This window comes from Dendrobates tinctorius, unplaced genomic scaffold, assembly GCF_039654945.1.
Source record: "Dendrobates tinctorius isolate UK_male_01 unplaced genomic scaffold, ASM3965494v1 ptg000159l, whole genome shotgun sequence".
Taxonomy (NCBI): domain Eukaryota; kingdom Metazoa; phylum Chordata; class Amphibia; order Anura; family Dendrobatidae; genus Dendrobates; species Dendrobates tinctorius.
The window spans coordinates 7,645,878-7,670,415 of NW_027361826.1; the positions used below are offsets into that span (position 1 = coordinate 7,645,878).

A 24,538-nucleotide genomic window follows, 5' to 3' on the forward strand; every position below is an offset into this window, starting at 1 on the left:
TCTGTTCAAAAGGTAGCAACATTTAGATAAAATATAATTTTTCATTCAAGTCATGCAATTTTGCATTAATTCCTGAAAAGCACCTGAAGGGTTAATACACTACCTGACAACAGTTTATAACAGGTTGAGGGCGCCAGTTTTTAAAATGCTATCACTTTGGGGAACCTATAGATGAAATGACTTTTGGGGGTTTTCCAAACAAAACAAAAACAATGAGTTTAAATCTCCTTGAAAATTTTTTTAAGTGACTGCTACCAATGTCAAAGCTTCCCAACATCCTAACAATTTTTTTACCGATATAAAAGATAACTGTAAAGAAAAATGTCATTTATTAACTTGATTGTGGTATAACTTTCTGGATTAAAAAGGGATATTCAAAGTTTGAAAATTATTACTTTTAGATATGTCAAATTTCTGATATTTTTATTAATTACTTAAGTTTACCATCACCATAGAATGTGTCAAAAAAAATAAATGTCCTCAAAATCTATGGGATACGTTGAAACAGTCAAAAATTATGGCCACATAAAAGGGATGCGTCAGACTTGGAAAAAAAAATGTAAAAACTCCGATTTCAGTAGGAGAAAAAATAAAACCAAATTACACAAAAAAAGGCAATTAAATAAGACCACAAAACAGTTTAATATCATGCTTTTAATACAAACTTAAAAAACTTTGGAACAATATAAACTGTACACCTGAAAATTAAACACTCCATTAGGCCATCAAATATTGCACAATGTTCCAAAACAAATTACACGAAAAAAAAAAAAAAAAAAAAAAAAAAAAAAAAAAAAATTTTTTTTCAGTAAATAAACTAGAAATTTTCCCCATCCCACCCATCGACCTGCGTTAAAAAAAAAAGTAAAACAAAACCTGTTATAGTTTAAACATTAATAAGTCAATATTGATTTTTTTAATATAAAGATTATATCTTTAAATTTGCATTTCTGTACAAGATTAGACACTGTATCCGCTTTGAGAAGAGGCAGTTATTTTTCTTTGTTTTTTTAGCATTTCACTTTATTTTGAAAAAATAATTTAATCCTTGGGATTTTTTTTTTGCTTTCCTTAAGAAAAAAAAAAACCTGAACAGAGAAGTGTAGCTTAAATGTACATTAGAAATATATATTTAGAATATATTCCTCTCACATTTTACAAACGTAGCAAACTTTTTTTTGTTTCCTATTTCTTTTTATATATAAATGCAAATAAAAACTAAAACACATAAGTACTAGTGTTTTATTACAAAAGAAAAATCTGTTGCAAAGGGAGGACAATGCAATGTAGAAACCTGAATATTACAATTTGGGATTGAAAAAACGTAGCAGCTGAAGAGCCACTCCGCTAAAGAAAATGGTGTGTGGGGGTATATTTAAAGGACTGTTCATACGCTATAAGTGCCACTTTTCACTTTGTTTTCAAACTGGAAGCATTACCGTAGTTCCATATCAATAGGGTAACTTTAAATAATGCTAGATTGGAAAAATCTGGGGAGGTTTACAAAAGGAGTTTCTGCATGTTACAGGGTTTTTCTAAACCTGACAAGTTTGCACATACCAGTCATGTGCACTCGAGTGATCAATTATGCAATCATTAAGCATAATCAAACACTTGCTCTTTATACAGTTCTGGAGATTAGCCCGTCAATGACACAAGACCTTTATTTTGCTACAATTTTCGTTTTGAAAATTTTTCAACTTCAAAAAAAAAAAAAAAAAAAAAAAAAAAATAATTTACTCCAAAGCGCCCAATGCCAATTAAAAAAAAAAAAAGCATTGTTTTAGAGTGTAGAAACCGTGACTGTTACAAGCGAGCCATTTTAATTAAGCTTACAATAAAAAAAAACTAAAATTAAGTCAATCTATACTTTTGCCTTAAAACAAAAAAAAAAAAAAAATAAAAAAATTAAAGCCACATATTAGAAAAAAAACAATACAAAAAAAACTCATTTTTTATCCGTAGATGCCAGATAAATTTATTAGGAGGTAGATTTTATCTGGCATCTATGGATGAAAAATAAAAAAACAAAAATTAAAAATGGGTTATGTAGCATTGGTCTTTCACGCAAGTAATAATAGTTGGAAAAAACTAATTTTGTCCAGATAATCAAACATTCCCAAGAACTTAATTCTCTAAATCTGTGTATGCAATGTAGTGCACTAAAATACTAAACGATCGCCATCTACCCCAGTTCCTCTTTTCACTCACACGACTGAATTTCCGACTTGCTGGATCAAACTGTGCTTTATGCCCAGATTCATCAAGACCGGCGATTTTCTCACCAGTCTTGATGGACCGTGTTGAAACTTGCACCACACCAGAAATCTTACTTACTCCACAGCCTGGAGTAAGAATTCAGGCATAAGGAAGGCAACATCTCGTCATGACTAGATGAACTTGGGGCACCGTTACACCCACTTTGGCTGAGCTGGGCGAAACAAAAGTTGCAACATTTTTGGTAGCTTCTAGTTGCGCGAAACATTTGAGACTTCTGGAGTTGATGAATTGGGGTCGGTGAGTGGATAGACATGCACTGTAGAAGCGACTATGGAGAGTCAGAAAGAGAGAGACTCTAAACTTACTTTGTAAAAGCAATTTCTGGTTCACGCAAACCCCAAGTGTGATCTCAAAAGATGGAATTTCAGTTATGTGAAAGAAGAGGACAGGAGCAGCACTGGAAACCAGGGAATATGGCAACCAGGAAGTATTAACTTGCACTTACACATTTAGATAGGTAATGTAAAAAAAAAAAAAAAATTCTAAAAGCAGGATTTTGTAAAATTTGCTTGGAGAGGTGTAGTTTTTATTTTTCATGATATATACTTTAAAGCACTAAAGTTGAGCAGTCCTTGGTTTATAGGAAACAATTCAAGTCTGAGTAAATCAAAGCAATATCTGTGGAAATTAGAAAAATGATTGCCAGGTAGCAGTGGCTTAATTTGCTTTAATACAAAAGGAACGCTTAAATCTAACATAGGAAGGACCTTCCAGTTACTAATGCAAGAGTCCTTGGTTTTAATAATTCTAGCAAAAGATATTCAGCCTGGGAGAGGGAAGGAACAAAAAATAAAAATCAGTGAATCTACACTGTTAATGACATATTCACAAAATTAAAAAGTTAGGTTACCACAAACTATGCTGTAAATATTTATATTTTTTCAGATTTTTTTTTCATAATATATAGTATTTTGATAACTGTTCCTTGCTAATTTTATGCCAAAAAACTCTTAGAAAATAAAATAAATAAAATCAATTATAAACACTTTTAAAAAATATAGATATATTATAAAATTTGTTTTTTTTTTTATATTACTTTCTCCCCCAATGCCATTATTTTGCTCAGCTGGCCCATTTTGTACAAGGAATATCATTCATGTTTCAAATATGCCTTCTATGCAATGAGTAAAAAAAAAAAAAAAAAAAATTATATATTCTTTTAAACTAGAATATTTCCTACAGAATGGTGTAATAAGAAACTAGCTTTGTTTTTAAATACTGTTTTTTTTTATATATAACACACATTCCAGGTTAAATAAGTGCGATATAGCGTGTAATTGCTTTGTGGCGACTTCTTCGTATCTGGGGAAGGTAAGGTACACCAAGTCTACAGTTAGAGGAGCCAGTCATTATCACTTTGTACTAGGAATACAGTGAAACCTCTGACATTTACTCAAACTGCAGTAAAAAATATAAGTCTTTTTGGAAGGGTGGTCCTCAAAGAGGCCAATATACGTAGAATATAGAGGAATTAAGTCTAGTTGGGCACTTTCTTTTAAAGATCTTTCGGAGAGGTATCACTGTACCTTTATAAGGCAGAGTGAAGGCTTTGACTGGCATTTACTTTTTTTCTGTAGTGCAAGTGCTCGATTTTAGCCTTGTCCATAGTCACCTGCAATTTCGAAGAGCACATTGTTCAGCAGCACTTATACTATCAAGAAACTAATCAAGGCTTCAATACTGCTATAATGCCGCCACATACATTCAAAGAACCTCAACATCAAATATGGGAGAAGGGACAAAACCAACAAAGGGGAGGTAGACAAGTATAGTTGTCTTATTTCTGTATAATCCATAAATTCCTTGCTACCCAATTATGCTGGGATTTTTAGTTAACTTATTCACGTTTGTCATAGCATGGAGAGAAAAAAAAATTATATTTTTTTTTCTTTTTGCAAAACAAGTTATACAAGAGGCTTCAACTGCATGCATGCAGAGGCAATGCACTGAACGATGACTGTAATGCCTTCTCCAGATTGAAGTACCAATGGATGGCTATTGCGAGTGGAAACAAAATAAATAAGAAAAATATGAAGAAGCATTAGACAAGTGAAGGCAGTTACACTATAAAAAAACATAAATAAGAACCCAAACAAAAAAATGCGAGAAGAGATGTTCCTCAAGTCACAATATTCCAAGCATGGCAGTACTGCCACAGGCACAGTTCTTCTGATATGACCATGCAGAGCAACAGTCATGTTCTCATTCTCTTTTGGGCATATTGAGGAGAAGTCAAAACCGAGATTTATTCTGCTGCAGCCAAATGTAAGGAAGGAAATTAAAAAACTAGTTATTCATATATTCTCTATAATTATATGTTTCACACATATATTCATTTCTATGTAAAAAGGTGAGAACTTCACAAGTGTCCAGTAGCAATGCAACCCAAGTACTTTTGTATCCCAGTAATATCTACTTGTATTACCATTTAGGTTTCAGGAAAAAAATTAAAAAAAAAAAAAAAAAAAGGCTTTAACTTTTAGATCTTGATCTTCAGTTCTTCAAAGAATAATTTTCTTCAACAACCTCAATTAGCCAGGACAACAGGCTGGAATGGCTGACTTGGGTAAGGGAGGCTGAAGTTCAATCCATCCACAAAAGGCGATTTTTCATTAAACAGGCTGCTCCCAGTGCTGAAAGGTGTGGCAAACTGACCAGGGCTTGGAAGATTCTGGTTATCCCCCTCATAAAATAGCCCTGGTGGGCCGCCGAAGACAAACTCCTTGGCATTTGGAGAGAGCTGGGATGGGGGTCCCTGGGCTGGACTGAAGTTCAGCGAGTGCATTGAAAGAGACAGACCCTTGTGCTTTGCAAGATTATTGGTGGGTGATCGTGCCATGCGTTGACCTCCTTTCTTCATCTTCGTTGAGCCAAATTTGGTGGCAGCAAAAGTGGCAGTAGTAAAGGTAATTGGCTGAGTGGCACGAGGGATGAAAGTTGGACTTGGAGACTGACCAAAAGATGGAGATGGAGAGTTTGACAGCGAAGTCTCTTGGTTTGTAATTGGGATGAATGCTTGTGCCTCAGGGTTGAAGCTACTCTTTATCTCTTTGTCCAGCTCTGTGCTGCTCTCCACATCTTCCAAGTACAACACCTTTACTGTTCCCTTCTCCCCAATTTGATAAGACACTTCAAATGGATCGATCCAGACACTCAGTTCTTCTGGTACATTTGCCCTCACATCCTCTATATCGAGACCACTTCTGCGTGCAGCTTGCTCAACAACTGGATCCACTGTTTCGCCAATGTGAACGCAGCGATATCCAGAGCCTTTCAGTGGTTTTTCAGGGTACCAGTGCCCTTCATATTTGCCTTTTAGAAGCCTCTCCAGCTCTTCACCAAACAGATCAGCTCTTCGTCTTGGAAGCTTATTGTACAGGTATGATATAATAAAATTTAGGGCGACCTTAATCTCCAGATGCATATTCTCTGTAAGAAAAAAAATAAATAAAATTAATTAAACAATAAAATTATAAGACTGGAACATACAAACCCAGGAGGACTAATGTCTGGAGTGATGGCCACATGCTATAACTAACTATATGCAACAGGCTCAGGAGCTGAGCCTGCTCTACACAGCATGGGCACCAGCTTCACTACATAGTACCCGGGTGATTGCTAGCTCTGGTAGATCAGCTTAACCCCTTAAATGCTGCTCTCAAGCATGACATTTAAAAAGACATCAACATTGCCACAGTTTACAATTAGACTTGCCATGGTAGCCAGGAGCCTCTTGAAGCCCCCCCCCCCATTTCCATCATAGTATTATTCCAATGAACCCTAGTCTGAAACTGAGCTTTATAAGAAATGAGAAATACTATGTACTATTACAATATACTGTAATACTAATCACAAGCGCAAGTCCCCTATGGAAGCCAAGAGCAAAATAAAAACAAAACCCCAAAGAACAAATTGGCATTTGTAGAAAGAAAAAGCTTAGATTTCAAGCTACCAAAGCTTTGTGTGTAGCCCCAAATAGTACATTAAAAACATCAAGGAAAAAAAAAAAAAAAAAAAAGCAGTGCTACAGATGCCAATTTTTTTTCTATAACCACAATTTGAATATAATTAGATACACATACAGTATGTTTGGCATACCCAACACCTGATCATCAAAAATCCATTGTTAAACTACCAAAGAAAAACAAACCTACTGTAACTTGGGATAGAGACACAGCTCTCACATACTTTCCAATATAGTTGAATTAAAGGGAACCTGTCAGCAGGATTGTGCACAGCAACCTACAGACAGTGTCAGGTCGGTGCCATTATACTGATTAGGGCTCATACTCATTCTCGTGCGAGTCTCTTGCATGAAAACTCCACTGCCGCCGGAACTGGGACCAGAGCATGCGGCTGCATAGAAATACATGTAGCCACGCGCCCTGGTCGCAGTGCCGGTGGCAGTCCCAGGTTTTCACGCGAGAGACTCGCACGAGGATCATGCGAGTCTCTCGCAAGCGAGTATGATCCCTTACAATGATACCTGGTGATGAAATCTGTCTTGTGGTTTTTGTGTAATCTGGATTTTCAGTTTTGAGTTAATGATATGCTGGAGAGGGGGCCTCATCGGGACGGCCTGGAGAGGGGGCCTCATCGGGACGGCCTGGAGAGGGGGCCTCATGTGGTTCTCTGATTAGGTAATCATAATGCAGACTGTGGACAGGTCACTGACCTGCCCCCTAGTTTAGATAATACATGTACATACTAAAAAAAGAAAAAAAAAAAACAACTCCTAAGTATGTACATGTATTCATTATATAAACTAGGGGGCAGATCAGTGACCTGTCATAAGCCATACATATTAATACCTAAATCAGAGCATGACATGAAGACCCCCACAGGCCGCCCCGGAGCACGAGCATTGGGCGGCACGGTGGCTCATTGGTTAGCAGCGCTGGAGTTTTGGGTTCAAATCCCACCAAGGACAACATCTGCAGGAGTTTGTATGTTCTCCCCGTGTTTGCGTGGGTTTCCTCCCACATTCCAAAGACATACTGATAGGAAATTTAGATTGTGAGCCCCATCGGGGACAGCGATGGTAATGTGTGCAAATTGTCTAGTCCCCTTCTTATTTGGTGCATTCATAGAGAAGGGGGCTGTCTTAGCTAGTGAAATAAAATAAGCTAGTGAGCAAGCTCCCTTTCATTCACATCAGTGGTCACATACAGGCACAAAGGAGGCGCTCTTCTGTGTTGAGGCAAAGCCAATATAAACCGTAATCAGGCAGCTTTCTTACTGTAAAAATACCATTAAGGATAATCCATGTCTAGCACAAGTCAGAGTAGCAACTCAATCCAACCAGAAGCTTGCACAGTCAAAAACCTCAGCATCCCATCACAGGAATAACTAGAGACAGCTGGGAAACATTTTCTAGAACAGTGTCATTGTCACAGCCATAGGACAGTGTACTGGACATATAACCATTGTTACATTATTACTAAACCAACCCCAGCCGAGTAGCTACAGTACCGAAGGATGCAAAGGCCGATGTACGAACGCTCAGGCCATGTCCTCTAAACTCCCTGTACTGCACAGATCAGAACCCAGGTCCACCATCAAGCCAACACATCTCCATGCCACAGATTGTAAAGCAGCCCAATATGCCTAAGGCTGAGTTCACACGTGGCGTTTTTTTCGTGTTTCCGCAGCGGTTTTAACCATGCGATTTTGCCGCGAAAAATAAGCATCCCATGCATTCCTATTGGATTCCGCAATGCTGTACTAATGCTGCGGTTTTTTGCGGAATCGCTTTGCGGTAAAAACTGCAGCATGCTCATTAATTTGCGGAATCGCTGCGATCCCGCACCCATAGGAATGCATTGTTCCGCTTACTTCCCGCATGTGGCTGTGCACACCATGCAGAAAGTAAGGCCTGTTTCACACTTCCGTTTTTTCAAATCCGTCAAAATCCGTTGTTTTCCGTAAAAAAACGGATCCGCCATTTTTGCAGGATCCTTTTTTTTGTCCCATAGACTTCCATTACGGTTACCGCGGATCCGTCAAAAAAACGGATCCGTTTGCATCAGTTTCCGTCAAAAAAACGGAAACGGATCCGTTTGGCGGACACAAAAACGGAAGTGTGAAACAGGCCTAAGCAGAACAATTGCGGATGGTACCCACGGTCCGGAGGAGAGGAGACTGTCCTCCGGGCTTTGGGTACCATATCCCTGCAAAAAATAGAATTTAAAAATAAAAAATATTGTTATTCTCACCCTCCGACGTCCCGCGCAGTCTTCCTGCTTCTCTTCACGCTCCCGTTCCCAGTAGTCCTTTGCGAAAATGCCCGCGATGGCGTCCGTTCTCGCGGGATCGCAAAGTCTCGCGGTCATTCGCGCGACGTCATCACGAATTACCGCGAGACGTCGCGATCCCGCGAGAACTGACGTCATCGCGGGCATTTTCGCAAAGGATTACTGGGAACGGATGCGCGGGACGCCGGAGGGTGAGAACAACTATTTTTTTTTACATTCTATCTTTTACTATTGATGCTGCATAGGCGGCCTCAGTAGTAAAAAGTTGGTCACACTTGTCAAACACTATGTTTGACGAGTGTGACCAACCTGTCAATCAGTTCTCCAAGCGATGCTACAGATCGCTTGGAGAACGCTAGCATTCTGCAAGCTAATTCCGCTTGCAAAATGCTAGTTTTTCCGCGGGAAAATCGCGGGAATTTAAAATGCGATTTTCCCGCGGACTGGAATTTCGGAATTCTCGCAGTAATTTCCGCGAGCGTTCCGGTACGTGTGCACTTAGCCTAACAGTTCCCTTCATGGAGATGGTGGGGCCAATACACCACAGACAGGAGGTGAGGCAGCCGATCTGCAGGATGGAGTAGCTGCAGCAGTGTCGATGGGACCAACACCGATAATAATGTCCATCAAAATCAAATAGCACATTAATAAAATTCATTGATTAATTGTTCTGCCCCAGGAACAGGTCTTAGGGTACCGTTACACTTAAAGATGCACCAGCGATCCCCACAACGATACGATCGCTGGTGCATCGCTACATGATCAGTGGTGAGCTGCCAAACAGGCAGCTTCACCAGCGATCAGCACCAGCGAGGACACTGGTATCTAAGGTAAATATCGGTTTACTAAGGGCCACGTGGCACTTAGTTACCCGATGTGTACCTTAGAAACCTGCGTGCTTGCGCCGGGAGCACGCAGGTTTCTAAGGTACACATCGGGTAACTAAGTGACATGCGCCGCTTAGTAACCTGATATTTACCTTAGATACCAGCTTCCAGCACCTGCTTAGAGCGCTGGGAGCTCGCTGATTGTTGCCTCCCGCTGCCACACGCAGCGATGCGCGCTGGCCAGCGGGAGAGTAACGATGAGAAAATGGCCAAGGACGATGCTGCATGATCAGCGATACCCGGCGGGGGGGGCGGTCGCTGATCCCCATCACACACAGCGATCTTGCTGACGAGATCGCTGTGGCGTCACAAAATCAGCGATCTCGCTAGCAAGATCGCTGTGTGTGATGGGTCTTTACAGTTCTTGAACAGATACTTGATACTGCGTCTAGCCATCTTAGGATTACACACAGCTGCTCAGCCATGGAAGCCCCAAATAATCGGGTGTTGATTCGAGAGGCAGTCTGGAACAGAGCAGCGACTGCTATACTTGGACAGAGGATTTTTTACATGTCACCAGACTAAGCAGCCTATTCTTTTAAAGCCTACTGATTTTAAGCCAAGCCATTTGTTATAGAGGTAGGATACTACTGCCACATTGAAAGTTCCTAACCAGTAAAACATCCCACCGTTTTGAATGTCTGTACAATTGATTTCGCACACTTGTTCCCAATGGGTGTGACAATTGACAGTAAGTGCTTATTATAAGGAGTGCTCATGTACTTCAACTACTTTCATAAGTGCCATACAATTGTCAAAGGTATATAAACGTTAGGTGCTGTGATAGCTCGCATATGTCATCTCATAGTAATAAAATCAAAAAAAGGGAGTTGCGAGTACAGCCAGGATGGATTGCCCTGCGTCAGCAGTTTGAGAAACTTCTCAATCTTATGACAAATACTAAACAGACCTGAAGGGAATAACAGTTTTTTTGCAGACCAAGGATAAATTGCAGCTTTTTACAGTTCCAGCAAAGTAGATTCGATTTCTAGATAGCTCATACCCATGTTTTGTTTTCTGTGAAAATATCCAACGGCGCGCCCGCTGACGTCAGAAAGGTGAAATGAGTTCATTGGCTGTGAACTACCAGGACCTTTCCGACGGCACCGTGAGCAGGAGAACCTTCTCACGCTCGCGGTGTCATCAGACAGGTAATAGGAGATCACAGGGAGAGACGGAGCACACGCTGCTCAGTCTCTCTGCTGGATGACAGGCTATATAGTTGCATTATGCAACCATGCAGCCTGCCATCTAGATGTAGCAGAGCTAGACCAGTCATGGGACAAATGGATCATCATCTCTGCAGAAAGGTGAGGAATATTGCTCGTTATTTTAACTCTTTTGCAGGAGACTATGGAGTCTGTGGAATGGGCATTGCGGAGAGTATGGTTCAATTAGGATTTATTAAAGGCGTCTTCAATGAAAATGACTACGCTGGGAGTGGTTTTTATACAATATAACTATGGGGTTAGTAATGGGGGCGTCTTATTGACTACTCTCCATTACTAGCCTCGGGGCTTGATGTCACCTGACAACACAGGTGTCACCCCTCTTGCTACCGCTACAGGGCAATTGGGAAGAGCGAGGCTAAGTGCTGGAATTAGCACATCTTAGAGATGTGCCTCTTCTGAGGCGAATGAGAACTGATGTTTTTGGCCGGGGGGGTAGTATCTATAGCCCATTCCTAGGCTATTAATATCATCCTGCAGTTGCCTTGGCTGGTTATTAATTATAGGGGGAGCCTGTCTTTTTTTTTTTTTGGGGGGGGGTCCCCATTTTAATAGCCAGTAAAGGCTAAGTATACAGCTGGGAGCTGATATTAATAGCCTGGGAAGCTCCTTGGGCATTACAGCCTTACCAGGCTATAAACATCTGCCCCCGAACAGTCATCTTTCCCTCTGCTGGTTAAGAAAATTAAACGGGAGCCATCATTTTTTTTTTCAGAAAGATATTTATACACATGTACAGTAAGCTACAAACTCACTGTACTAATTATATATGTAACTGATATCTGTATATCTATTCTGTGTATATAATCCATCTATTCTATCCTGTCGGCTCCTGCTGCGATTTTACTGGACGCGGAAGATGAAATGCCGGCTTTTCATCTCTGTGTTTTGAAGAATATTTCCTTTGAAAACAATGTGTAAATGACATAATTGCTCAATGTAAAAGCTCATGTTAAAAATCGCATTGCAATAATATAGCAATCACAGTGCATTCGGATGTTAATCGGATGCTAGGTGTGAAAAATCGGATTGTTCTCACATGAAAAATGCGCGACACTTGCATTACGCTCGTCCGACTTTGCAGGTACAAAATCGTACCGATTTTAAAACCGCTAGTGTGACTCCAACCTAACAGATTTAGGCTAATTTCACATTAGCGTTTTTTTTGTGCAGCGCAATAGAAACACATGCAAAAACGAATGATGCGATTTTTCATGCGTTTGCGCATGCGTTTTAACCAGTTTCTAGCCATGTTTACTCTTAAAACACATGCGTACGCAAACGCATGTTCATGCGCACGTATGCGTTCCCATAGACTGTAATGCGTTACAGACCAAGACCAGTGACACATCAGACCAGAGCCGCCCTGCAGGCGAGTATAATAAAAGTTATTTTTCTTCTCTTGCAGGTCAGAATGGGGGCTTATCTACTGCATTATAGAATGCTGTAGATAAGCCTTGAAAGGCAGTGACCATAACTCGTATCAGCCAAACCTGGTGACAGGTTCGCTTTAAGGCCTCAAAGTGAACAATAGCTAGGTGGATCAGGGAGGCCATTTCTTTTGCTTATTCAACAAGCGGCAAAGCATTTCCAGAAGGTCTGAAGGCTCACTCGACAAAGGCTGTGGTAACCTCCTGGGCAGAGAGATCTGATGTTTTAATCATGAAGATTTGTAAGGCAGAAAGCTGGTCTTCTCCTTCCACTTCTAAAAGCATTATAGACTGGATATGGTTTCCTTTTCCGACCTCACCTTTGGGAGAAGGGTGCTCCAGGGTATGGTCCTTCCATGAATTATTATTTCTCTGCAATTTTCAGGTGGTGCTGTCAAAGGTGATCAATAAAGACCTAGTTACTTACCGGCAACAGGATTTTTCGGAACCCATAACACCCTTAATATTCTCTCCTGTCACTTTTCTCGGTGTTTTAAGTTCACATTTTCAATTGTGATATGTGGCATTGGTAAATTTGAGTTGTTGCAATAACCATTGGAGGGCAACTCGTATTCTAACTGGTGCAATAGAGAGGTGCCACCTTTTTAGCCTATAGGTTTCCTGACCTTGGTGGGTGTATCCCCCCTCTTGTGGTGCTGTCATGGGTTCCAAAAAATCCTATTACTGGTAAAGGGCCCGTTACACAGTGATATCGCTATAACGTCACTGGTTTTGTGACGCAGCAGCGAAATCGCTATGTGTGATACTTACCTCCGACCGGCTCCCTCGCTGATTATCGCTGATCGTGCGAGAACGTCCTGGGCCGTTTCTCGTCGGCCACTTCCTGCTGTGGCGACGAGGGCGGGAGGACATCAGGATCGCCTCGTCTCACAGGTAAGTAGCGACCCCCGACCGCTGCTATGTCGCTGGTGAGATCTGCCTGTGTGGCAGCTCACTAGCGACCACTTAGCGATGTACCAGCGATCCTGACCGCGTCATATCGTGGTCGGGATCGCTGGTGCATCGCTAAGTGTAACGGTACCCTAAGCAACAGTCTTTTCCTTATATCTAAGACCTAGTGTTCAATAGTAGATCAGACTAGGCATAAGTGGCAACTGTGAAATTCAGTTTTTACAACAGGGCTTTTTCACATTTCCACATTACGAGTCCATATTTTTCTTCAATAAAAATATACACAGTATTTTACCATTTCAATTGTTTTATTCACATTACGTTTTTATTTCTTAATATGCAGCATGATTCAAAGGATCAATATTAAAAGGGTTTTAGCTCACAGAATTCTATGGCCATTTTAACAGCATAAACACTGCATTTTTCTCATTATAGCCTGCTGTGGAGAGCCTGAAACAATATTTGCGCCTATAAAGGGAATCTGTCATCTTTAGAAATGCCATTTCTTCACGGATATAAGTGTAATGTGCAGGTAAGTGGTATTTAAACCCCGTTCAATCGGTTTATTGAAAGCTTAAAAAGGTTGTCCACTTCTACATTGATGGCCTATACTTAGGATAGGTCATCAATGTCTGATCGGCTGGGTTCTGTCGCCCGACACCACCGTTAAACAGCTGATCACTTGCCGAGCTGCTCCACATACTTGTCATGGCTGCTGCAGGATTCTACACATCCGCCTCCTATTGATTGGAGTAGGAGGCAGATGTGCACTACCCTGCCACTACAAGCTGACGAAGCAGCTCGGCAAGTGATACCAGCTGATCCGTGGGGGTGCTGGGTGTCAGACCACAGCCGATCAGACATTGATGATCTATCCTAAGGAGAAGTCATCAATTCTAAAGTAGTGGACAGCAGCTTAGAAATCTATGCAGCTGTCACGCTCGGGTCAGAAAACCCTTAAGGCTACCTTCCCACGATGAGCATTTGATGTTGCAGAACTTCTGCACCTATTTAGGTTCGGTTACTTGCGTTTTTTTGCCTCGGTTTGGCGTGTCATGCTTCAAATAAAGCCACTTTGTTTTTGTTACTTCCTGGTTTTTTACTTTGACATGCTTGTGCGGATTACATGTGTTTATACATTTCTGCCACGGAAACGACGTGGAATTTCTGCAGGTATACGTACATCTAATACAAGGCTATGGGGAAACTCTGCACATTAAAGTCAGCGTACCCGCAGGAGAAATTAACATGCTGAGGCTTTAAAAAAACACCACAAGTCAGTTTACACAGCGTCCAAGAAGAAACAGAGGGCATGAGAAGTCTGTAAATCCCATCCACTTTGCTGGAACTGCAAGACGCTGCGTTTTTGTCAGATGCACCAAAATCTCATTGTGGGAACGTAGTCTAGATTAAGTTCTCAGTTAGTTATCACTTTGATATTGGGGCGGTGCAGGGGGCTGCAACAGTCACAGCGCCGTAATCCCTGCCCATAACTGTGACTGACGGTGTAGGGGTCCCGTTTCACTAAGCGACGTACCAGTGATCCCGACAACGATACGACCTGGTAGGGATCGCTGGTGCGTCGCTAAATGATCGCTAGTAAGCTTCAACACAGGCAGATCTCTTCAGCGATGCAGCAACGATCCAGCGATCAAACACAGAGATGCATGCTGGCCAGCGGGACGGCAACGACGAAAAAATGGCCCAGGACATTCGAGCACGATCAGCGATATCCAGCAGGGGGCCGGTCACTGCTGTGTGTCACATGTAGCGAGATCGCTGTTGCGTCACAAAGTCGGTGACGCATTAGCGATCTCGCTATGTGAGACGGCGCCTTTAGTGTGCATTATATGTCATTACAGTGTGCACTGAATAACTGCTACCTGGGCCATCCCAATGAAAAAAGCAAGCGATTACAGGGAGAAAGGGACAAAAAAATAAAAAATAAAATAAAAATCAGTAGTGCGTATTCATACACACTAATGTGGGAGTCACGGGTCTGAGTATAGACATGTTCCAACATGTAGACCTTGTACTGAGTTCTCACACAGTGCAGATTCTTCAAGCCTGGGAAATGTAACATTCGTGAATTGACATACAAGCGACAAAGTAGGTTTCTCTAGCATTCTTTTTATATTTGTAATACCTGTACTCATTAAAAGCAAGAAAAAAAAAAAAAAAAACACGTGTACTCTCTGCAATAGTTCTATTGACTTGAGAGTAACATATGGCAACAATTTAAAAAAATATATATATGAAATAATATATGAGTGGATGGCTATGTGCAACCCCAGTCCGGTGCTCTCTAGCCGTGGACAGGAGCTGCACGAGTTTCCCTACCTCCAGGTTACCAGTCGCGGTGCTTGATTTGCCAGCCTGGTGTGACGTCATCCGTGTGTGCAGGACATCTGGAACCCTGGGGGGGGGGGGGGGGGGGCGGTTGGGTAAGGAAACTCGTGCAGTTCCTGCCCACAGCAGAGCATTGTACTGGGCTTGTGTAAAGCCATCCGCTCACCTCTACATGCAGTGGACTTCAAAGACGGCGTAATGTAGTTTTCAGGTGATCACCAATAAGAATTTTTTTTTTCCCCCATGCTATATCTTTGTTAAAAAAAAAAAAAAAAAAAGTCTCTACTATACTACATTTAATTTTTTTTGGAGGGAAGATGGCAAAATATAAAAACAGGCTAAAGACTAATTAACATTATGATGTGACGCAACATGCAATAGAAGCACATAATCAGCAAAACATCAAGCCTGTTGTTACAGAGCTGAAGGGTTAGATCCCTATCAGGAATTCACAACACACGCGGCCAGGAGCCAATCAGCCAGCATTTTACACCAGCTTCTGGAGTTAAAGGGTGGAAAAAAATGCCAAAAGTTGCAAATATTATCAGTTCTGTCACCTTTTTGATTAGTAGGTGGAGCATAATGGAACCTAGTTCAGACATGACAGTTTATGCCACACAATTGGTCTCGATTAGACCCGAACTCTACTCCAGTCCATGGCTAGAGTATTGCTATATCACTGGCGCATGGGCCGCTGCCAAATTCATGGAGAAGCAATTCCTGTAACAAACTGGGCACATGTTACTCCAGGAGACTCCGATTCAGTTGTAAAGTCAAGTGATGTTCAATGGAACTGGTGTATAGTCTATAAGAAATATCAATGGTAAGGTGGACTTGATATTTTTTTCCCCATAAAACAACTGTTTTGGATAGGTCCTGTAAAGGCCTTTTCACATTGTTTTTTATTCCCTGTGATCAGAGGTCCCGTTGGGGCTTATGTCCAAATTCCCCCCCCTGAAAAACGGGATTCGGGTACATGCAGCTAGGGGACCATTGACTATAATAATGGTGCAGTAGGAATCACCGTGTGCTCTGTTGGGTATTGTTTTCCGCCATATACACCCATTTTAGTAGACCGTCTCGATGCTGCCTTCAATAGACGTATACAAACAAAAATGATGTCCGACAGGGCACGGTGACTCCATCGGTGTCATTAAAGTCAATGGCCTCGATGCTGCATACGCCCAAGTTTACTTTTGCCTGGGGAGTTTGGAGGTGAGCATCAACAGGGCCACAGAATGCAGGAAAAAAAATTGCAATATGAAAGGCCCCTAAAGAATGTGGAAACGTTGCATTTTGCTGCCTTTTCTTTCTGTAGGCAAAGCCTGCTTAAAAAAAAAAACAAAAAAAAAAAAAAAACCCCGGTGGCTGTGTTTGTTATCTCATGTGCATGCTGAAAATTTTTTGATTTTTTTTTTTAAAGAAAAAAAATCACGATGCAACATCCTTAAGGTTTTTGCGCAAAAAAAAAAACAAAGAGAATACAAAAAAAAAAAATACAGAAACCTAACATCTGATTTTTTTTTTTTTTGCTATGTCTTTGCACTTACCCCATTGTTTCCTTTGGGTGAAAAAACGCTGCAAAAACGCTGAAAGTAGCAACTTGCTGTAGTTTTCCAAGCTAGTCAGGAAAATAAACCAGTGTGTGCATGAGATGTTGGAAAGCTCATAGTGAAAAGCGCAGCAAAAAAGCAATGTGTGATGTGAACATAGCCTAAGGGCTATGCAGAAAAATCTGCAGCAAATATTGAAGTTGTGGCAGGAAAAACACATGTTCTTTGTGTGTTTTTAACTCATTGACTTTAATGGATTTCAGAAATTCCTTCACTTTGCTGCTACTGAAAAAGGCTAGGGTTTTTTTGTTCTTGTTATCACAAGAAAAAAGATTAAAAAAAAAAAAAGCAGGAAAAACCCATGACAAAAAGGCAACATGTGAGCAAGACCCAACACTGGTAATTTCCATAGAAATCAGAAAATCGGTGTCAAACTGAGTGCTGAACAAGCAACACAGATGAAGTACATTAAAAAAAAAACAAAAAACTTCTAGGTAAAAAAACTTCCTTGACAAATGGTTACAATGATTAAAATCATAAGAATGAAGGGGGGGAATGCTTCCATGACATGAATGATTCCCTCGCTGTAATGCCAGCCCTGCATGTAAAAGGTCATTTTTTTAGATATTAACCTGTCAATAGCCATCTTGACTTTTTTCCCCACACAGCTGATTAAGAGGGCTTTTGTCATCCAGAGTTAAAACAAGAAAAGCATTCTGGATGGCCATGTCATGGGTGTGTGGGAGCACAGCCAATCACAGGCGCGCTGCATGTTTAAAGGGCTGGCGCAGCTGACATTAAATGGCTGTTTACACATTAAACAAGGTGACAGGGAGGAGGCCCATAACCTTGTACTCTGATCTCTGCTCCTAGACTCAGACCCACATTGGCTGTAGGTGCCAGAAATCGTCATGCTAGAGGAATACCAGGATATTTAGCAGTACATCCACATCTTCTACCATATGCTGCACACAGGACCTCCATTATAAGTTGTGCCTTCTTATGATGAGGAAAGCCTCTTACTACAGTCAATGCAAGCCAAGATCCAGGCAAAATGGCCCTTTTATAGCTATATCACAAAGCTTAGGCTGTCCGTTTCATGGAAATGCTTCTCACTGATGTTGTGCAATGTCTGATCAGGGGCTGGAGATCTGGTAAAATGTCTGCCTCTCGCTATCGTTTCCGAGTAATTATTGACAGCAGGAAAAGAAAAAAAAATGCTTCATAGACAGTGAAAAATGTAAAGATAAAACATAAATGTAACCCCACAACCAGGAACAGAAAGTAACACGTGTGTACGGTATAATGGTGTATGCCATCTATACAGCTATACTAATCCCGGCTTCTGGAAAAGGCGATGTGTAGAGCGTATAATGGATTATTAACCCACCAAGCCTTACAGTAATACAGATCAAACACTGGCACGAGCCACATGGTTGGCAAAAAGAAAAAGGGGGAAATTACCTGTATGCTACCAGCAGCCCGGGCCTTTAACACTGGGCAGATGCTCCCTCTCTGGCAGCCATATTTGACTGAGAATAGCAAAGATTGTATTATGCATTTATTTGCAAAAACAAAACTGCTTCCTATAGTACAGTGGTCAAGAGGCACTTCCACCCAGAAACCAGAGGTAGAGGGGTGTGCTCCAGGGGATCTGTGAAGGGATGGGGAACAGCTGCTTATTAGGCCAAAGGATCACTAAGAAAGATCTGCCCCAACATCTCCATTACTGCTAATGGCTCATCCCAGAGCACGGAGGAGGCCACTAGGCTACCAGCGGGGACTGGCTGTACAGAGATGCCACTGGGCTACCAGGGGGGGGGGACACAGGGAGTGGCTGTACAGAGAGGCCACTGGGCTACCAGCGGGGACACAAGGACTGGCCATATGGAGAGACCACTGGGCTACCAGCGGGGACACAAGGACTGGCCATACGGAGAGACCACTGGGCTACCAGCGGGGACACAAGGACTGGCCATACGGAGAGACCACTGGGCTACCAGCGGGGACACAAGGACTGGCTGTACAGAGAGGCCACTGCAGCAGGGACACAATGGACTAGCCATATGGAGAGGCCACTGGGCAACCAGCAGGGACTGGCTGTACAGAGAGGGCACTAACCGCCGTAGGACACGGGGACTGGCTGTACAGAGAGGGCACTAACCTCCGTAGGACACTGGGACTGGCTGTACAGAGAGGGCACTAACCTCCGTAGGACACGGGGACTGGCTGTACAGAGAGGGCACTAACCTCCGTAGGACACGGGGACTGGCTGTACAGAGAGGGCACTAACCTCCGTAGGACACGGGGACTGGCTGTACAGAGAGGGCACTAACCTCCGTAGGACACGGGGACTGGCTGTACAGAGAGGGCACTAACCTCCGTAGGACACGGGGACTGGCTGTACAGAGAGGGCACTAACCTCCGTAGGACACGGGGACTGGCTGTACAGAGAGGGCACTAACCTCCGTAGGACACGGGGACTGGCTGTACAGAGAGGGCACTAACCTCCGTAGGACACGGGGACTGGCTGTACAGAGAGGGCACTAACCTCCGTAGGACACGGGGACTGGCTGTACAGAGAGGCCACTGCAGCAGGGACACAAAGGACTGGCCATACGGAGAGGCCACTGGGCTACCAATTGGGACTGGCCATACGGAGAGGCCACTGGGCTACCAGCGGGGACTGGCTGTACAGAGAGGGCACTAACCTCCGTAGGACACGGGGACTGGCTGTACAGAGAGGGCACTAACCTCCGTAGGACACGGGGACTGGCTGTACAGAGAGGGCACTAACCTCCGTAGGACACGGGGACTGGCTGTACAGAGAGGGCACTAACCTCCGTAGGACACGGGGACTGGCTGTACAGAGAGGGCACTAACCTCCGTAGGACACGGGGACTGGCTGTACAGAGAGGCCACTGGGCTACCAGCGGGGACACAAGGACTGGCCATACAGAGAGGCCACTGGGTTACCAGCAGGGGACACAAGGACTGGCCATACAGAGAGGCCACTGGGCTACCAGCGGGGGACACAAGGACTGGCCATATGGAGAGGCCACTGGGCTACCAGCGGGGGACACAAGGACTGGCCATATGGAGAGGCCACTGGGCTACCAGCGGGGACACAAGGACTGGCCATACGGAGAGGCCACTGGGCAACCAGCAGGGACTGGCTCTACAGAGAGGGCACTAACCTCCGTAGGACACGGGGACTGGCTGTACAGAGAGGCCACTGCAGCAGGGACACAAAGGACTGGCCATACGGAGAGGCCACTGGGCTACCAATTGGGACTGGCCATACGGAGAGGCCACTGGGCTACCAGCGGGGACTGGCTGTACAGAGAGGGCACTAACCTCCGTAGGACACGGGGACTGGCAGTACGGAGAGGCCACTGGCTGTGCAGAGGCCACTGACCTCTGGCAGTAGGAGTTCCCACAGCACACTTCGCACTCTAACACATTTAAAGGGACAGTGTTCTCCTGGCCCCAAAAAAGAAGTCCCGCAACAACCAGCCCCGTGGCTGCAGCTTTCCCCGACATCCCCCACGTCCGTGCTGTCGCCCCTGTATCGTGACAGCGCTGCCTGGACTCCTTACTTGGTCAGTAGTTGTAAAGTCAGAATCCGCCGGTCTGGAGCGAGAGGAGGAGTAATGGCTGCTTAGTCTTTCTGGGGTCCCCTTGTGTATTTTATTGGGTGTGTTTTTCGGGAGGGGAGTTCGCCGAGATCCTGCAGCCTCCCTCCTCCTGGCCCAAAGTGAAGGAAGTCAGGGGAAAAGTTTCACCCTTAGCAACCCTGCGTATGAATCTCACATTCACACACCCAGCGTGTTACGGCTTGGGAGAGTGATGTGCCGGACCTACATTCTGAGGCTCCCCTGCAAGCTTAACTCTTTCATTCCGGACGGAAGCTTTCCCACCAGTGAAGCCAGGCTGGTAGAGCAGGGACAGCTGGCTGAGGTGGCCGCTCTGCCCTCCCTGAGAGGGGAACAGCCCTGTGTGCTGGGAGGAAATGTCCCCCAAGGCTGAGGCGGGCTGGAGCAGCAGTGGGGTCTGCGCCCCTAGGCACCAGTCTTGTTCAGTGGCGCCGTCCATTCACCCGTCTCCATTCTTAGCAGCCTGCTATCAGTGTTGTAATCGCACGCCACATATGTTCTTGTAAGGACATGTTCACATTGCACCGAAAATCTCTGCTTTGGAAATCCACGTTAGTGAATCCACGTGTTATTTGAGGCTCTGGTTGCGGATTTCCCCCTTGGGCTGAGTGCACACGTTGCGGATTTTGATGTGGATTTGCAGGGTTTTTGACATGCGGAATTGCACTTAATCCACTGTGTAGTGCACAGCCAATGTCAATCTGTGGGAATCCAGAATTGGTGTGCACACGCTGTGGAGAATTCCCCCCGGATTTGCATTTTATTTTCTGCAGCATGTCAATTTTGCGGGTCTACAGCGTTTCTGCACCCATAGATCTGCACCCATTGACTTACATTGAGTCAGTAAAATCCGCAGGTATAAAAAAGAACTGTGGAGGACTTGTGTGCCAAAAACGCTGCAGATATTCTCCGCTCACACATAGGGAGGAGACTGTGTGGGTAGAGACTATGTGCGTAACAGCGTTTGTGTGCGGGTGTGTGTATCTGCAGGTAGCCAGGAATCATCTGATGGGACTACTACCATCCGGCTATGTATGGGGTCACATATAACAGTGACAGCATGAGCCGATGATGGGATAGTAGTCCCATCATCCGGTGACTGTGTTCAAGCTTTAAAAAAACAAAACAGACATTCATACTCAAACTCCTAATTCCCCGACACCCTTGATCTCCTGTAATAAAAATTAAAATAAACAACCATAAATACTCCCTGGTCCACCGTAGTCCTAAATAACGAGTGTCCTACGATGATCTCAGGTGTAGAATAGTCACATCGGGAGATGTGACCACTTTACACAGCTCCGGTGAAACAAAGCGGGAGGATACCTCCTGTCACTGTATCACTAGCCGCCGTCAGAGGTCACCGGAGTTCATGCTGTCACTTGCGGCACCGCAGGGTGCGAAAATTCTCACACAGCAGTGGTGCCGTAAAGTGAGAGCACAAACTCCGATGACCTCTCAGTGTATCACCGGAGCCGTGTAGAGCAGTCACCTCTCCCGATATGAGTGTTCTACACATGATATCGCCATGAGACATTCGTTATTTAGGACTACATCGGACCAGGGAGTATTTCTGTTGGTTTATTATTTTATTTTTGTTGCAGGAGACGAGGGATTCAGGGATTAGGCGTACAGTGAGTATGGTAAATTTAGATTAATAAACGAGTCTGTGTGATTGTTTCATATAAAGGACTTTATTCTGGGTGTCTGTCTTTATTTACCATATCACTATAGGATTAGTAATGGGGGCGTCTTATAGACGCCTGTCCATTACAAAGCCGTGGGCTAGATGTCAATACAAAGGCGACATCAACCCCAGAAATATTACCCCACTTGCCACCGCTACAGGGCAAGTGGGAAGAGCAAAGGCTTAGTGCCAGAATTTGCACATCTATAAGATATGCCATTTCTGGGTCAGCTGAGAGATGGTGTTTTTAGCCGGGGGGTGGGGGGGGGGGGGGGTGGGTGTGCGCAATATCCATGGCCCCTTCTCAAGCTATTAACATCAGCCCTCAGCTTTCCCTCTGCTGGTTCTGAAACTTACATGGGTGTCACGGGGTCCTTATCTGGTATCCCACAATCAACAGAGCAAGAGAAGAGTGAACAATTCCAAGACCTTTATTTAGGCAAAACTACAAAAGGTCCATATTCAATCCACCACACAAAGGATAAGATAGTCCAGAAGCCGAATGCAGTTCAGTAACAGGATAAAAGCCCTGGGAAATGAGTCCAACAGTCCAGCAGACAGAGGAGAACACAGTCCATATACTCTTCTTTCTCTCTGAGGTGCTGTGTTCACATCATAGTTCCACACATGATCTGAGATTGTGTCTCACCTCACTGATATTTTAAAAGTCCCCCTCCTCATTCACAGGTCGGGGTGAAGGTCACAGGGCTCATTGTTTCAACAAGCTAGGTCAATATGTCATTAGCATATGGCACTACTTATTGAACCTGTGGAAAGATAAAGGTACAGTACTGTAGTGGCTACCAGATGGCAGCAACAGCCATTCATCAATTAGCAAACAACTCCTACAAGAGAACACCATGAAAATCAGTCAAATATTAATACAAATAAAATGATCCCCACATACCATAGTGTGTGTGTGTATATATATATATATATATATATATATATATATATATATATATATATATATATATATATATATATATATATATATCTGGCTGACACATTCACTTATATTTGTTTTGTGTGTGTAAACATTATATTTGAACATGGGTTGGAATGATATTATGGCCTTCAATGGAGAATGTAAAAGTCGAGGCTGGACAAGGAAATTACATCACAATTATTTTTTTGTTAAATAATATATATTTAGGTTACAAATCCGCATGAAAAATCTGAGCGGATTTTCATTTGTGTTTTCTGCCAAGAGAGGAAGAATCTGCTCAAATTTTTACAAAAGCAAATCCGCAACGTGTGCACATACCCTTATTCCATTGCTAATCATAACTAGTTGGAAATCCGCAACGAAAATGCGTACAAAGACGAGAACGCCCCATATTAGGAACCCGCTCCTGGCCTCCATTTTTGTGCAGATTTTATTCTGCAACGTTTAAGGGTGTGTGCACACGCTGCGGATCCGCAGCTGATTTGGCCCAGCGGATCCAGTATAATCAATGGAAAATGAAATCCGCAGTGCACACAGTGCAGAATTTTCCGCACGGATTTGCTGCAGTTTCAAATCTGCAGCATGTCAATTCTTTGTGTGGATTCCGCAGCGGTTTGGCAACTGCTCCATGGCAGGTGTCAAACTGCAGGGGAAATCCGCAGGCTAAACCGCAGGTTTTGGCTTCTTGGGCCAAAACGGGGCTATCAAGATGACCCTCGCGCCTTCTTGTCTTATCTTTCTGGCCACTGTTGATAACGGTACCATTGGAGGGAAAGCGTCGGCCTATCGAACTGTCCAGGATGCTTGGAGGGCATCGAGCACGTCTGGATTGTCGCTCTATATAGAGAAGCGAACTTTTCTACGCCCCTGTTGGCTCTTGTCGCAAACAGATCTATTTCCGGTCTGCCCCATCTTGTCGCTATCATCTCGAAGATGTGCAGGCTGAGGACCCACTCGCCTTGATATAAGGTTTGGCGGCTGAGGAAGTCCGCCCGGAAATTGTCCACTCCTCTGATGTGGAGTGCAGATAAGGAGTGGAGCTGCACTTCGGCCATCTCTAAGATTCTTTCCTCGATAGACATCAACGGTCCTGATCGCGTGCCTCCTTGCCGGTTTATGTATGCTACTGCGGTGGTATTGTCCGATTGGATTTTCATGTGGGTTCCTTTTAGCTGTGGGAGAAATTCAGATATAGCATAATATATTGCTGTTAGTTCCTTTATATTAGAGGAGCTTTCTGCTTCCCAAATAGGCTGCCCCTCTGCTTGGGATCCTTATTGCCCCAGCGGTCCTGGGGTTTGAAATCTTTTTCCCAAACGGAGGCTTCCTGTTAAAGGGAACATACGGGTTAG

At 43.6% G+C, this 24,538-nt stretch overlaps 1 protein-coding gene across 5 annotated transcripts in view; it reads right to left on the reverse strand.

The window, feature by feature from the left end:
• Window positions 1-623: 623 nt before the first annotated feature.
• Window positions 624-24,538, reverse strand: part of TOB2 (transducer of ERBB2, 2) — a 29,528-nt gene continuing 5,613 nt past the window's right edge. For 2 of the 5 annotated variants that reach the window (XM_073549468.1, XM_073549469.1), the window contains exon 2: window positions 624-5,709. In XM_073549468.1, coding sequence (XP_073405569.1) covers window positions 4,808-5,704 — 897 coding nt within the window. In that variant the 5' untranslated portion in view covers window positions 5,705-5,709 and the 3' untranslated portion in view covers window positions 624-4,807. Of the gene's footprint in view, window positions 5,710-18,358; window positions 18,427-20,251; window positions 20,343-20,493; window positions 20,686-24,538 lie in introns of those variants that run through there. The other 3 variants (XM_073549470.1, XM_073549467.1, XM_073549471.1) reach the window with 3 other exon arrangements.